Source organism: Diprion similis, chromosome 6, assembly GCF_021155765.1.
Source record: "Diprion similis isolate iyDipSimi1 chromosome 6, iyDipSimi1.1, whole genome shotgun sequence".
Classification (NCBI taxonomy): domain Eukaryota; kingdom Metazoa; phylum Arthropoda; class Insecta; order Hymenoptera; family Diprionidae; genus Diprion; species Diprion similis.
The window spans coordinates 21,120,794-21,135,375 of NC_060110.1; the positions used below are offsets into that span (position 1 = coordinate 21,120,794).

At 43.7% G+C, this 14,582-nt stretch overlaps 1 protein-coding gene across 3 annotated transcripts in view; it reads right to left on the reverse strand.

Annotated features, from left to right (window-relative positions):
- LOC124407559 (hemicentin-2-like) overlaps window positions 1–14,582 on the reverse strand; it is a 222,543-nt gene that overhangs the window by 17,188 nt on the left and 190,773 nt on the right. The window contains exon 2 of one of the 3 annotated variants that reach the window (XM_046883809.1): window positions 1,483–1,612. The exons of the other annotated variants lie outside the window; for them this stretch is intronic. Coding sequence (XP_046739765.1) covers window positions 1,483–1,546 — 64 coding nt within the window. The 5' untranslated portion in view covers window positions 1,547–1,612. The remainder of the gene's footprint in view (window positions 1–1,482; window positions 1,613–14,582) is intronic. 3 annotated transcript variants of the gene reach the window in all.

Below are 14,582 nucleotides of genomic sequence, written 5' to 3' on the forward strand. Positions count from 1 at the left end.
AAACGCTCTTCCGTTAATTTTTTTGCGTTTCACCTGCGGCTCCAGATACGGAATGCCAGTCGCGATTACGTGGCAGCTGCCTCGACGTGGGAGTGTAGATATCTGATTCAGAGACTAGAAGAGCTGTTCAGGTATAAGGAAATCGAGAGCCGGCGTGACTCACGGCGCCGAAGAACTAATTAAAACTCGACACAGTTTCAACGATTTCAGAAATTCAAGCATTCAAGCTTTCAATTTCAATGCATATCTGTTTCTGCATAAAAGAAAAAAAAACAACAACAACAAATCCAGAGGATTCGGATAAGAAGACGCAACTTTCTTCTATAAATCCTTTCAATTTTGATTAAAAATTAGAGAAAGAAACAAAAACAAAAAACTCCGAGTTTTGTTCAACATGAGGTACTTGGGGGATGAAAGTCAGTTACTACTCGTGTAAATATTCGACTTCTGAAAAACTTGCCGCACGGTGATACTAATTTCCAAATTTTCCCCACAGAACTTTGATTTTTCGGCAAAACTTTCTAGTTCGCTCTCCCTCCCTCCCGCCGTTAATTTCGTCCCTGTTTATCAGAAAATGGGCTTCTGGACGGACCCGTCCTTCGCGAAGGCTAAGCCCGTTTTTCAGAGCCTTAACGGTGATCCGGTCCCCGGTGACCCGGGCACGTTGGGCACGTTGGGCACCCCGGGGACACGAGGGGCGGGCTCAACGGCCGAGCATCTGCCGACGATACAGGCGATGCATGCAGCACAAAGAGGATCCCCGAAAATCCTGCAGGATTCCTTTTACCCCCCCCCCCCCCAGAAAAATGGTTGGAAGGATTTTTTTTTTCACCAAGAAAGGAGAGAGTTTCTTCGTCCCGGGTAAGTATAAGTAACGTGAAGATTTTATCGATCAAGATCAATTGAGAACTCCTATTTTTTGCGTTTATTCCAATGTGTTCCAAGTTCCGATATTAGAACCAATAAATATTAATCAGTGAACAATAATTTGCCTCGAATTCATTATACTTCGAGCTGTGGGACACGTTGTAAACGAGTTTATCACTCGCTCTTGAAGATCTTTTCAGTCAAGCTTGATTGTCGGAACTTTAAAGTGCACTATTTCAGAGTCGGTAAAATTTCAGCAAGTCGGTAAAATTGACCGGCTGTCGAGTTTGATGCGAGAAAGTCTGCGGAACGGCTGGATTTGTAGAAAGTACAGTAGTTACAGTTGTATGGATTGTAAAACTTCGCATTGAATCGAATCGAGGCTTGGCGGCCAGGGAAATTTTCTCTCGCTGCTCGACGTTTGATTTCTGGTTAATTTCATTGCGTTTCGTTTCGTTTCGTTTCGTTCCGTTTCGTCCATAGACAGAATTAAGAGAGAAAGATAAATATCTAAATGGAAGGGAAGGCAGGAATGTCAATGGTCGCCGACCATCTCCCAGCTCCGTTTGACTTCTTCTCTCCTTCACCGATTTACCGTAAATTCTTACAACTCACCTGCAAGGACGAGGAAAACTTTGGAGACGGTGCTCCTCCGACTGCTGCAGGTAATCCCGGCCATGACGTCACCGCAGGATGCAGCGGGTTGCGCGGGAAAAATTTGAACGAAGCGCGATAATCCGCGAAACTGAGACGGAGACGATTAAGGGATGAAACGAAGGCAGCGTTCGTTCCGCGACTTGAAATCAGTCGGGTTCTCTCTCACCTTAAGTTTATCATTTTGCGTAGAAAATTTCGTCGTCAAGTGTGATAAGCAACTTCACCCGCACCTCAAACTGCACTTTAAAAACTTTATCACCGTGCATGAAAGACCCTGATAATTCTAACTCGGGTCGTATATCGTTGAACGATTTGTGCGATCACTGATTTTTCCTGCGGATCAAAAATGGTCCGCATCGGATAACGAAAATGGCGAAATTACATTAAAAATCGAATCATCTGCGACCGTAATTAATCACCGTGTCGAAAAAGATACGACGAAAACTAAACTTTTAGAGTTCACCGCTCTGCGGGCACCTCCGGTGGTGTAAAAACTGTTTCCGGTCGCTCTTCACCGGACGTAACCGAAAACCTCTAGCTCTTTGTCACTTCAAACCGCAGACCGAACAAAACTTTTTATCACGTTAAGGTGTGCTGTTGCATTATATATGTGTATCCCATGTGGTGGTGTTGGTGTCGTTTTTTTCGCGTTCCTTAAATTTTTTATCTTCCACGCGTTGTTTTAAAATGTTTTCACGTTCCCGCGGGCAAACTTTCAAGCCGATATTTCATCCGTTTCCGTTTCGGCTTTACACGTCACCTGCACTTGAACCGTTCAAGCGACTGCATACGCAGCGTAGTAATGCTGCAGCACTCGCGAAACGGCGAAAAAATTTCAGAAAGTTTAAAAACAAAGGAAATAACAATAAAAAAAAAAAAAGACAAATAAAATTCCAAGGTGTATAAAAACCAAAATTTCACAATTAACGATGGGATGACGCTGAAGAATGTTTCGTACAATAATTGATGTTTTTTTTCTTTCTACTATCCAGGATATAAGAAACAAACTATAGATTTCAGAAACACTTTTCACTGCAGGTAGATATTCCTTTTTGCACACTTAATTCTTTAACACTCAAGAAATATAATATATCAAACACTTGGGTTTAATAGGGTAAGTTTCACCCTTTTGTATACTCGTTGTTTTTTTTATTATATTAATTGAATATCTTTTGTCAAATTTCTGCTCATCTTTTCCTTTGGATAATTCCGCACCGAAAAAAAATCACAAATGTATTTGTGAAACGTACGACACTCTCTCTCTCTTTCTCTCTCTCTCTATATATATATATATATATATTTATATATATATATAATGAATGGGTGAAAAATCGCCTATCACCACACAAGTAGCGAGCGGACTTTTCAACGGTCGCTCGCCAACTGAACAGAGAGACGCGTACGCCAGCCGATCTACCCCCACCAACCCCTGGTGTACCCCCCTCCTCCACCCCCGTATTCCCACTCCTCGTCGTGTGGAAGTAACCGCCACCGATCCTCCGCCCGTTCCCCCCATCCTCGTCGTCGCAACGCTTCTTTTTTCACCTAGCGTGCAGGCAGCAGGCGCACACACACACACACACACACACACACACCAAGTGTGTAAATAGAGATACACACACGTAGAATGAACTTGCGTGTACGTAAGAGGAGAGACGAGTTTTGTTCCGTGCAAGCGATACACAGAGACAGAAACAACAAGTGTGCGTAGTTTGTAGTTTGGGCATGGGGCAGACGGTCGGTGGTCACCCTCCCCCTCCCTCCCTCCATTTTCCCTTCGCCCTTCACCCTTCGCCACCTTGCCACGGAACCCCCACCCCTCGCTTTTGGCCCTTGGAAGGTGGCAGGTGGTTCGCTTTTCGGCCAGGGGCCAACTGTTTTGTCTGCCTCAGTCTTCTCTTTTCTCCTCCGTCTCTCTCGCTCTCTCTCTCTTTCTCTCTATCTCACTTCCTCTCTCGATGATGATGCACTCGTCGACGGCCTCAATTTTTTCATACCTGAAATTATTTCACCGCGAGAAGAATCTTCCGTGTAGATAGAGAGGTACTCTGTAGCATATGTGGCGAGGCTGCGAGATTCTCTCAAATCGTTTTGCGGACGGGTTGAGTGAGGATATCTAATTTTTTCTTTTTCATTCTATTTAGTTCGCGGGGTGATGTACACTTATTGATTTTACTTTTAATTTTTATTTTTACATTCTTTTTCTTCTTATACTCTTTGCTTTTTACTCATAAATGAACCGCGCTGCGGTACAACATACGATACACTCATGGTACCCGGATTATTAACTCGTCGATCGTACCTAGGATACGTTATACAACTATGTACAAATTGTACAAGTATGTACCCGCGGTGCTCAACTTCAAGGCATTTTCTCTTGATACTGTTCTCTTTTATCACACTTTTTTGACATGCACAGATTTTTTTGGTCGTTTCAAGTTTAGAAGAACTGTCGGAAAGGATTGGAGGTCACTGATGATGAAAAGTCCTATTACATATCTGAATAATTGATAAATGGCTACGGAAATGGTCATAATTGTTTGAACCGGTTATAAATGATCTTGAAGTTGATCACTGTAAGGGTGAAAGATGGAAAAAAAATGTTAAACATCGGCGCTTTCCATTTTTTTTTATTCTTCTTTTTCAAGGTTTATTTGGGGTGAAGGATGAAAATTAATTTTACTACAAGAACGTTAACTTGCAACTTGTTCTAGCAGAGTCTCGCGTCTGAAGACAGTGTTTGACAGCGCATTTAAAATTTTTCAAACTAAGATGGGTTTATTGGGTGCTCGCGTTGTCTGCTAAAGTTTGAGCCTGCGTTACACGTAATGAGAATCGCGAGAGTCTGGAGGGTTCAGAGGAAAGCCACTTATGGTTGTGGCAAAAGTTCTACTCCGAGGAAGCGTCTCGCTGCACGATATATTATACGCAGCCTGCTTTCCTGTCTGCAATGTGACGTCGACGCCTCGGATCGCGTCTAAGTCGGATAAAGGCGCTGCTAGGTTTCAAATTCACTCCAACTCTCCTTTTGCCCTCTGATAAACCCCCATAACTACTCGAAGTCTGCCGAAGCCACCCTCGCAGGGATCCTTCCAAGTTTCGAAGCTACTTCCGCGAAGGATTCTGCCGGGATCGATACCAGGACGTTTGAAAAAATCATCTTTCGAATCGATTCTTAATTTTTTTAACTTGCTTGATTCGGTCTTTCAAGCTTGGAGTATACAATTAGTCTATTTTACCGATGCAGGATCGTCTTGCGATTCTGAAGTTTTTATTCACTCAGTGTACGCAAATTTTCGAAGGGATTTTATACTGCATAATTGAAATTTTGACAGCTGGGGAAAAAATAAAATCTGGAAAAGAAAGAAAATGGACGCGTGACGATACTGGGTTTCCAGAGACGCGGTAATTATTTAATATAATTTTAAGTTTGGAAGGGAGTCGAAGTATAGAAAAGTCAAGATGTAATAATTAAGGTTAATTATAGAAAAAGATTATGCAGAATCGTCAGAATTCTGAAGAAATTAGAATTTGTACGTTTTGAAATTGTATAATATTTGCGTTTTTGAAAATTTGACATTGTGAGCTCCTTATTTTCTAATTATTAATTTCTTTAATCCAATTCCGTCGTTTTTTCATTCTCATCCCTTCAACATTTCCACTCTTCTAAATTTCGATTTTCCAAACATTGAAATCCTACGAAATTCTATGACGATTGATAAAAATATATTTCTATACATAGAATCGTCAGAATTCTGATGGTATGTAGCTTTCTACATTTCGACCTTTTTCCATTTTGGAAACTTGATATCGTGAAATCCACCCTGCAATGCATTATTTTATAATTCATTTCAGAACTTCCGTTCACTGCTCGTATCAGAATTTCCGATGTCACCAGCTGTCCTCGCGAATAATCACAATTTAAATCACAACGTGATATTTCGGATCGATCCGTACCAGATCGTTTCATCGGACTCGATCTCGAATCAATCAGATTCTCGAAGAACCGATTCAGAATCAATCAAAAATTGATTCCCTTGGAAAAATCGAAGGTCTACTTATTACGCCAGGCATGTCGTTCGAGCTGTAGGCATGGCATCGGGGCCTACGCAGGTAGTCGACATATGGCTATTCGGTATTTCGATTTCCTACGTTGGTCGACTAGGGTTACCTGGTCGCCATGCCTCGCCGCAGCGCATCTCTCTGCCTTCCAACTGAAGTGTTTCAAGAGCAAAAAACACCTTTCCACTCGGCTGCTTCTCTGGGCTGCAGGTGTCCGTCTTGGGTCCGTTGGCAGGTATCAGCGACCGACGTGCGACGTCCGTTCTTCCAGGGTTCGTTGGAAGACGTCCTGTCGAAGTTCGAAATAACCCTTCGTGGACTAAACGCCTTCTTCTTCTAGCTGAAACTTTATTAAATTCCATCCCCCGTTCCCATATATTCCGAGTCGGTATTTTCCCGCTCTTGGTCTTCAGCGGTATTAAGGGATGAAGCAAAGGGTGAAGGAGTTTATTAAAATCTCACTGACGCCGGAAGGGAGCTGGAATCGCTCGCGGATCACGTTCGGCTAAATCGGTTGCTGTAGAGGGTTGGTTTACCCCCCGTTACCGTGTATTCACCGCTTTTCATCTCCCTTATAATCAAAACACAAACCAAATATATATTTCCGGTGAAGTAATAGGTACTTTTTCGTGTACCAGTGTACAAGATATTTTAATCAAACCTGGGTCCGATTTTCTTGTGGTTTTTCGGATTAGTCAAGGTTCGTTGGTTGATTTGTTTTATTGCTATTATTTTTTTGCGGTATAAAAAAAAAAAAAAAAAATCTGTTTTTTCACCGACGCAGACTCACCGTCCCGCGATAATGAGATTATTCAAGGAAGGGAGAGCACCCGGGCAAAATTTACAAGCATGATAGAATACTTCTCGAGTTTTCAAACGGGGAACCGAACCAACCGGGATAAGGTAAAGCGTCAGCCGGCGAATTCACGCGTTTTCCTAATTAAGGCCGAGGCGCGAACGAATTCTGAACGCCCCTGCACGTCACGCAAAGGCGAGGTAAGGAAAGGGAAAACCGGGATCGCAAACGACCTTTTAACTATCCCCCCTTCCCGTCTCTCCCGGCTCCCTCGGTCTCCTAATTAAAATGTTAACTAACGCAAATTAAACCAAACACTTGACGTAGTTGCAATCTTTTGACAAGTTTACTCTTCTCTTCGGGACCGTGAAGCGTGGTCCTAGCTGTTCGCCATGGCGTGACAAAGGCGAGTAGGTTTAACAACTAAGCGCGTAGACACAAGCGAAAGTTCAAGCTTCGGGGTGAGAAAGTTTCCCGAAACGATTCGCTCTGCGTTTACGAATTTTAAACGCCCAAAGAATCAATCAATCGCCTTTGACGAAGGTGCACGCCGAGCAATCGACAAACGGATGTCGAACATCGTCAGCTTCGGGTTCTCAGGCGATGCTAATTTCCGACTGCAGAAACCAGTTTGCATGATTCGAAATTCCGAATGCCAGAGGAACCGTGTTTCGGATAGGCGACGCGACGACGATGTTCAGGAACCAAGGACTCGCGGCTCGACGGTCGCATATATCTTTGGTTCACCGGGTGTCCTTTGCCGGGTTGTGAAACCGCCTTGAATCATTAATGGGCCGTCTCGTGTACCGGAGCTTAATCACCTCCTGCCGACAGTTTACGCAATAATTATGCACGCGTCTTCGTCCCGAGTTTTGGCCGGCAGGCAGGCGCGAATTCGCGGTTGCAAGGGTGGCCGTTTGATCGTCCCTTTGATCTCCGTATGCACCGGGAAAGAGATATCCACCCGGGTTACTGCACTCGTCGTTTGGTCCATGGCCACGATCGGGGGTAAATAAATCCCGGGAAAACACCTCCCGCACTTACCGACTGAGCCGAAGTTCAAGTTTGCTGAGCCAAGTGGCCGAGTACATTGCTCTGGACTTCGCGAGTGGCTATCGTTCTTTGAAAGCTCAACGTCGAATGGACGAAGGGTGCTTTAACCTCGGCTATTTCCGGCGGCAATAGCTATCTACAACTCGATATAACACAGAATTTCTTCTTCGATTTTTCACCCTTCGAGGTCACTCTCACGATGTTCAGCCAAATTATGGATATTTTTCGCGGCTCCTTCGTTATCTTCTTTTTACTCTGTCTCCGAGTTATGTACGTTTGTACGATGCTTAAACCAAACACAGTTTGTCACGGCTTTCGTCGGGCTCCTTGACTTTTCCCCAAATCCTACGTCCTGAGAATCCGAGGGTGAATTTAACTCGAAGGATCCCTCAAGGATCTTTTCAAAAACCCATCTGTGACCGTTTATTTCAATACACGTCTTCGGGTTACCGCAGAATTTTATCTAATCAATGATTTGAATGATTAGATCTTCGGAAATTCTGGACACAAATCGTGTGTTTTGGTAAAATTCTTAGTCCAAAGTATGACGACACGACTTTTTCGAATACCTAGACACCTGCAATAAGTCGCGAGCGTTGGGGAAGGGAGAAGGCGTTATGGTTCTCCTGAGGGGGACGAAGGGTGTCAAAAGAATTTTCACGAGGGTGACCCCTCATCTCCCCTTTTCTCTCCCTGTCGCTCTCCGAGGACAGGAATCCCCCGGTTGTTCCGGATCGAGCGAATTATGGAAGTTTTCTAACGACCGTCACAATTTGAGGCTCGTCAATCTTCGATAATCTCACGTCGCGTCTCGAGGGTGCGCGCCCTTCTCACCCCGCTTTTATAGGGTTGCGCCTTCGACCTGCGGGGCGCGGAGAAGTTCGTTTAGCATTACAATATCGGGCCAAATTGGGCCGTTTAATTTCACCGAATCGCGCTGCAGGCTGCAATCGCCTAAATGCGCTTTGCGTTGTAGGTGCGCGAATAAAAGCCGTGCGCTAATGTCCTCCGGACATGAATATGGAAATTATGCCTCGGTCCTCGAGCGCAAATACAGATCCTGAAGAGATTTGGATTCAATGCCACATCATGCTTCCTGCGCCTCGTTTCAATTTGAACGCAACGCACATAAGATATTTAGATACGGTTTTACGTCGTTCGAATTTTATAAATTTATTCTATTTCGTCCGATCCGTGCGTATTTTTACACACAGGATGCTCTTTACAACCCGGAAGATTTATTTATCTTTCTGAAAAACGTGTCATGCGAAGATTACTTGTCGGGGTGACGAAAATTCTCAATCGTTTGTATATGGGGCGTTAAAAATTATACATGAGCAAATATTCAGACACGTGAGAAAACGCGTTGCGAAATTATTTGGCACAATTTTATCACGACGAAATGGGGATTTTTTCTACGGGGACGAATTTACGCCAACATATATTGTACACTGAGAACCCTCGCGTGGTACAGGGATGTAGAATCCTCACAGATATTTCACGTTTTCTTTCATATCGAAGTACAGCAAAGAAGGCAGGAATTTTTAAGTGGCTACAAATATTAAACGTCTCTGGTATTTCCATATTACATTAATTTAAATAAAACGATTTATCACACAAAAACCCACGTTCAAAAGTTCAACGCTTAAATTTCGACTCAGTGAAGAATGAAAGAATTCCCAACAACCCTTCGAATTAGCTCAACTGCACTGCAGGCAGATGTCAAGGGTCTTCAATGATACGGATCAGTGTAGGTATAACACGTGCAGGGCAAAGAGTGTAAAGTACCTGTTAATTTCCGGTTTCGCTTCCTGGTCGACGGTCTAGAATAACGTCGTTTGAGCCAAGCGAAAGCGACGTAAGGCACACACGGTTCCTGGGTCATAATTAATTAATTCAACATAACCGGGGCATAAATATACCGCGGTTGGACAGTGGCGGAGAATAGGAAGCCGCGAATAGCGAAACGCGTGCAATTAGCGAATATATGTGGGGTGGTTCGCTATCTGTGTATAATAGAAATGGATGGGCATTCGTCTCGGGATGGGTAGAGAAAATCGACTCGTACAATTCCTGCGTAAATCATTAGCCTAATACGTGCGTCCCGCTGAGAAAAGGCCCGAAACTGAGAGAAGCCAAGTTTTGGATTGCCCGTCCATTACGGCGAGCTACTAAGGGTGAAGGTTAGGTCAAACGAACCAACTAATTGCCAATTAGTTCTCTGACCTCGTTGCTTCGAAAACGAGTCTAAGCCTCTGCCTACGCCTATCGTTCCGGTTATCCGGACTTGCGCGTCACCTTGAACATGGGAGAAGAAGAAGAACAGATGTTACTCAAAGCTGCAGGAAAAGATGGACACACATCGGAGTTTTTGATAAAAAAAAATACTCATTTCAATTATATTTATAATCTATAAACGTAGCAGATTTCAATCTGCAAATTCGAATTTTACGAAGTATATTCTTTTACTCTCTCCATCGTTACAAAAATCTGATAGAAAAAAGCATTTGTTGCGATATTTACAGCGAACCTGAACCATATTTTTCAGGCTAAAAAACGATGATACACATTTATGGACTGTGTGTAGATACAGCAACTCAGAATTCCGGGAAAAGTTTGTTTCAGTTATAGATCGGGTCCTTGAATAATTTCCAATATTGGTTAAGGTTTCTGGCTGCGATGGAACTCGTTTCGTTGGACAATCCTCGCGAGTCTGCAGTATTTCCCTTTTTTAAATTCAGGCTCACGGTACCGCCTCGGTTCCGGCGTCACTATTTCCGGTCTTTTCATGGACACTTGTACAAAGTGTGGGTAAAACGCGTCTAGCTGGGACTGGTTTGAATAATAGGAGAGTGGTACCGGCGTATTTATATATTCATGTACGCACACTGTAGTGAGATGTATTCCATGGGACGATGGTAGGCGTATTAAAAACGCGAGAAGAGATGGAAACAGGTACCACTTACAGTCTTGCTGTGCAGGTACTTCCACACGAGCTCAACAGATTTTGCCCCATGGTTGGGGGCCGGTGCCGATGGGAACGCGGCTGTTCTTCCACGTCGACGACTTCCTTGTTCAGGTGGAATACAAAGTTCTGGTTATTACATCCGGAGAAACTTTCCGACCACCTCTAGGCGACGAAAATTACTGTATATTATGCATCCGTGTCGGTTCTCGTCGTATCACGTAATCACGGCTGACCAAAAAAAAAAAAGAGGATGAAAAAATTTGACTCGTACAGATTGACAGTGAATTAATTTAATTCTTGTGAGATAATGAATCGAATGGATTTTGCAGACTTGTAATGATCCGATGTTTGCTATCAGTGCGCAGCTTTGAGATGGAATTCGATACGAGAAACAAGAGAGCGGGGATAAATGCTGATCCGATGATCCAGAACTATGTTAAAACCAGCAAACACATTATCAGCCACGTTTAAACACCGTTTATTTCGTAAAGAAGTTACCTTGGGTTTCAGAGACGAGCGTTTATACCTACCCTGCATGAGAACAACGCAGCACCGCGCATCAAATGCAATTTCAAAGTAATTTCATCGCGACCGCGAGGAGTAATTATTCTGACAATACACCGCAGGCTGATGATCCTTCTTTTTTAATACTCTCTACCCTGTACGTGTATAGTTTTCCTTGCAGTCTGGATTATTTACGACGTTGTTAAATAAAGTTAGCGTTAAGTTTTGATTGAAAACCGATACGCGATCATCCCCATGCAACGTGAGCTCTGTTAATATGTTTTCCACTCGTAGGTTGCGGGGCAAAACATCGCTTTTACAGCCTCTAATCTCACGGATGAGGATCGATCAATGCGCACGCTTAGAGCCTGATTTCCAGAAAATCAGTGCTGAATCAGGTCTGAATGATACGTCTGACGCTGCAGAGCGAGTGAGGCGAGTTTTCGGAGAGCTTGAGGGTGTAAAAATGAGGTGTCACTCTGGTGGGAATAAGAGACAAAGCGGCGTTGCGAGTTGAGTGCACGCCCGTCAGTTGACAGAAAAACAAATTGACAATTTTCAGGTTTATCCGTCGCTTTTGCCGCGTGTGTCCCAAACGTGGGGGTGATCAACCCCCACCCTTGCCATCGGTGGCTCGACCAATTCCACGGATAACCGCGTCTGCAGGTAACGGATAAATCCATTATCGGAGATTCCCCTTTTCTTCTATCGAAAATCGCGCGTGCCAGACTCGTGACAGTTACACGGCTGTACCATTAAATGGGTTGTGTTTTTCTCTCTCTTTTTTCTTTCTCTCCGGTACTGCAGTGCCCTCGTTATATTCTTATTAAATCGATTCCCTCTCCCCGCGACCGCGATTATCCGCTCCTCCAATTTGGCCCTCGGTTTTACACAAGTTAAGCGATATCGGAAGCGCGGTTGAATTTTCAGTTCAAAAAAATTCCGTTCCGTTCATATTCATTCTCTTTAAAAGCACTAATTTTGCAATTCGCGAATAATAACAACGTGCGTAACGCGCTGACGCGTTTCAACTATTACAAGGCCATTGTCTGACGGATAGTCGCGACGTTAGTTACCACTCGGAGGATTTTAGCAGTGGTAACTGAACGTTATGTGACTCGGAGAACGAATGCCGCAATATTCTCGACACATCCGCGACATTCTGCTAACGCGCTTGAAAAAGCTAATAAAGACATTCCGTCGTGTTTGCGCGTTGAGAACGTGGACGGCGAGTGTTTCGCATTCAGGGGGGAGGAATGAAATTTTTCCTTTATTTTCTACACGTTTTTTCCTTCCTCCCCCCCACCCTTCGCCGCTCCCCTCTTCTTTCACGGAATGAAAAATGAAAACCTGAAACAATCACCTCATGTGTTTTATCAACCGTTCGTCCTACTTTTATTCTCTATTTTTAACTCACCTTTCGACCTTCTCTGATAATAAGACTTGAATATTTTCTGTGTTGCAAATTACCATGCTTCCTGTTATGCGAACCGCAGGGAATGGCTCACTCTATGTATTTCTAATCAAACCTACTTTCAGACATGCATACTGATCTTTGGAGAAACGACAAGGCGAGACCACAGGAAAATCTTTGAGGTGATAAAAATTTTTCCGTATCTGAAATTTCGACGATATTATTCCAGCTTTCAAGGCCTCAACCGCGATGCTTGAATTCATGTGTAAATTTTTCGGAAACGTTTCAATCCACGCGACAAGGTATACTGTATCAAAAACTCCGTCAAAATGTGGGAAAGTCATTAATTAAAAGTTTTCTTCTTCTCACGTCAACATCGTACAAGCATGTATAGATACAAATATTTGCGAAAGAATAGATAAAAAAGCTTTATTGACCGAAAGGCGATGAACGATCTAAAACTGGAGAAGAGAATTAAAAAAGCTCGTAACTGCCATTGAAGAAGGGAAACTGAAAGAAAGAAATGGCACTTACACACCCCTTTTTAATCCTCTTCTTCAATTATCCGAGCAACACACGGCTAGTAAACGCGGTTACTCGCTGTCTGCAGAACCAGGGTATTATTACATTATCACAAGAGTTGTTAACGACAGGGAAGGAGTCTAGGTAGGCAATACATTTATGTGGGTCACGCTACTGTGCAGGAAATGTAGCAACAGAGTCACAGCGGCGAGCATTATAATACGCGTAAAAGGGGGGGGGGGGAGTTGTGCGGGCGTATTTATTTACCTTAACATTCGGTCCACAGATATCGCGGAGCGAAACAATCTCTAGGTTTGGATAACGAGCATACGTGCACGTAGCGCGTAGGCATGGGGGGTATGGGGGCCATGGGGGCCATGGGGGGCATGGGCGAGGCGTTATATACGGCGACAACGGTCAGCCAGCCGATCACGATTCCCAGTGACGTGGACAGATCGGTAGAAGTGCCGGGTGTTTTTGGACTGGTCCGAAATATGCCGCGGGAGGGTGTTTGATGCGATTAATGGGGATTAATGCGGGCATCGCGATCGCCGTGGGTTAAATAATTGGAGTTCTAACCGTAGTTGAAATCACACTGTAACGAGGCCGGTTATCGAATTTGGTCTGCAGTTGTCATGCTAATTTAATAGGAATACGAGCGTCCGAATTGCTCTCCGCACTATGCATAGTATATATGTATGTATGTATGTATATACCGATATACATATAACGAGTTACGTACACACCCAGGGTACCATTCTTGCCAAGACCAAGTTCGGGCGAAAGCTTTTTGCCCCCGTTTGAATCGGCCGCGCAACTCGTAACTCGCAGTCGAACTTCCTGTACCCGGGTCGCCTCGCGCTGACCTGACCTTCTTCGACGCTGGTCCCGGGAAGAATTGGGAGGGGGGCGACTACTTTGCTTTCCTCGATTTGCTCGATGACCGCAGTCTCGGTGAGGTCGAGAGGCCCGTCGGGGTAATGAACTGCCGCTGCGATAATGAACCGAGCTCAGCTCACTCGTGAAGAGCCGGAGGAATGACGGACGGATCGACTTCAATGCGCGTCACTCAACGTCTTATCTTATACACTCTTGACGCAACTGCGGAACCCTCGTCGAACAGAGTTTTAGCCTCCTCGAACAACTTTGAGAGCTTAAACGAACGATGCAACTGAGATTAATTGTCCAAGAAGAAACGCATGAAGCTGATGCTACCTGGAAAAGTTGATAGCCAAATGCACTGAACTTGTTGCGGATAAAGTAATTTGGCTAGATTTTACGCCCATGATTATCTGAAGGTAGTTTTAGCTTCTCATCTGGTTCGATTTAATTTTTATCTCGTGGCTTGACTGGCTTATTTTAATGAATAGAGCAAGTTTGAGATTATTATATATATAACGTACAAAAGAGTTGTCAATTCACGAAATCAGGTTGAAAATTTACAAATTCGGTTCAGCGACGTAAATTACTATGTACTTGTCTTCAGTTTTTAAGGAAAATGTTTTGTTTTACTATAGTTAAAAGCAAAAAATAGAAAATAAATGAATACAAAAAAGTAATTTCAATCCAATAAACTCTGTGGTAAATTTATTGTATTTGTAATTTGAATAAACAGTCAATATATGGTGAATTCACTGTTCAGTATCCGGATAAAACTTCCGATACAGTGTAGGAAACAAAATACAGAAATTTTTAGCAGTGCATAGTTTCAGCTTCGTAAGAAACACTTCCGGAAGACT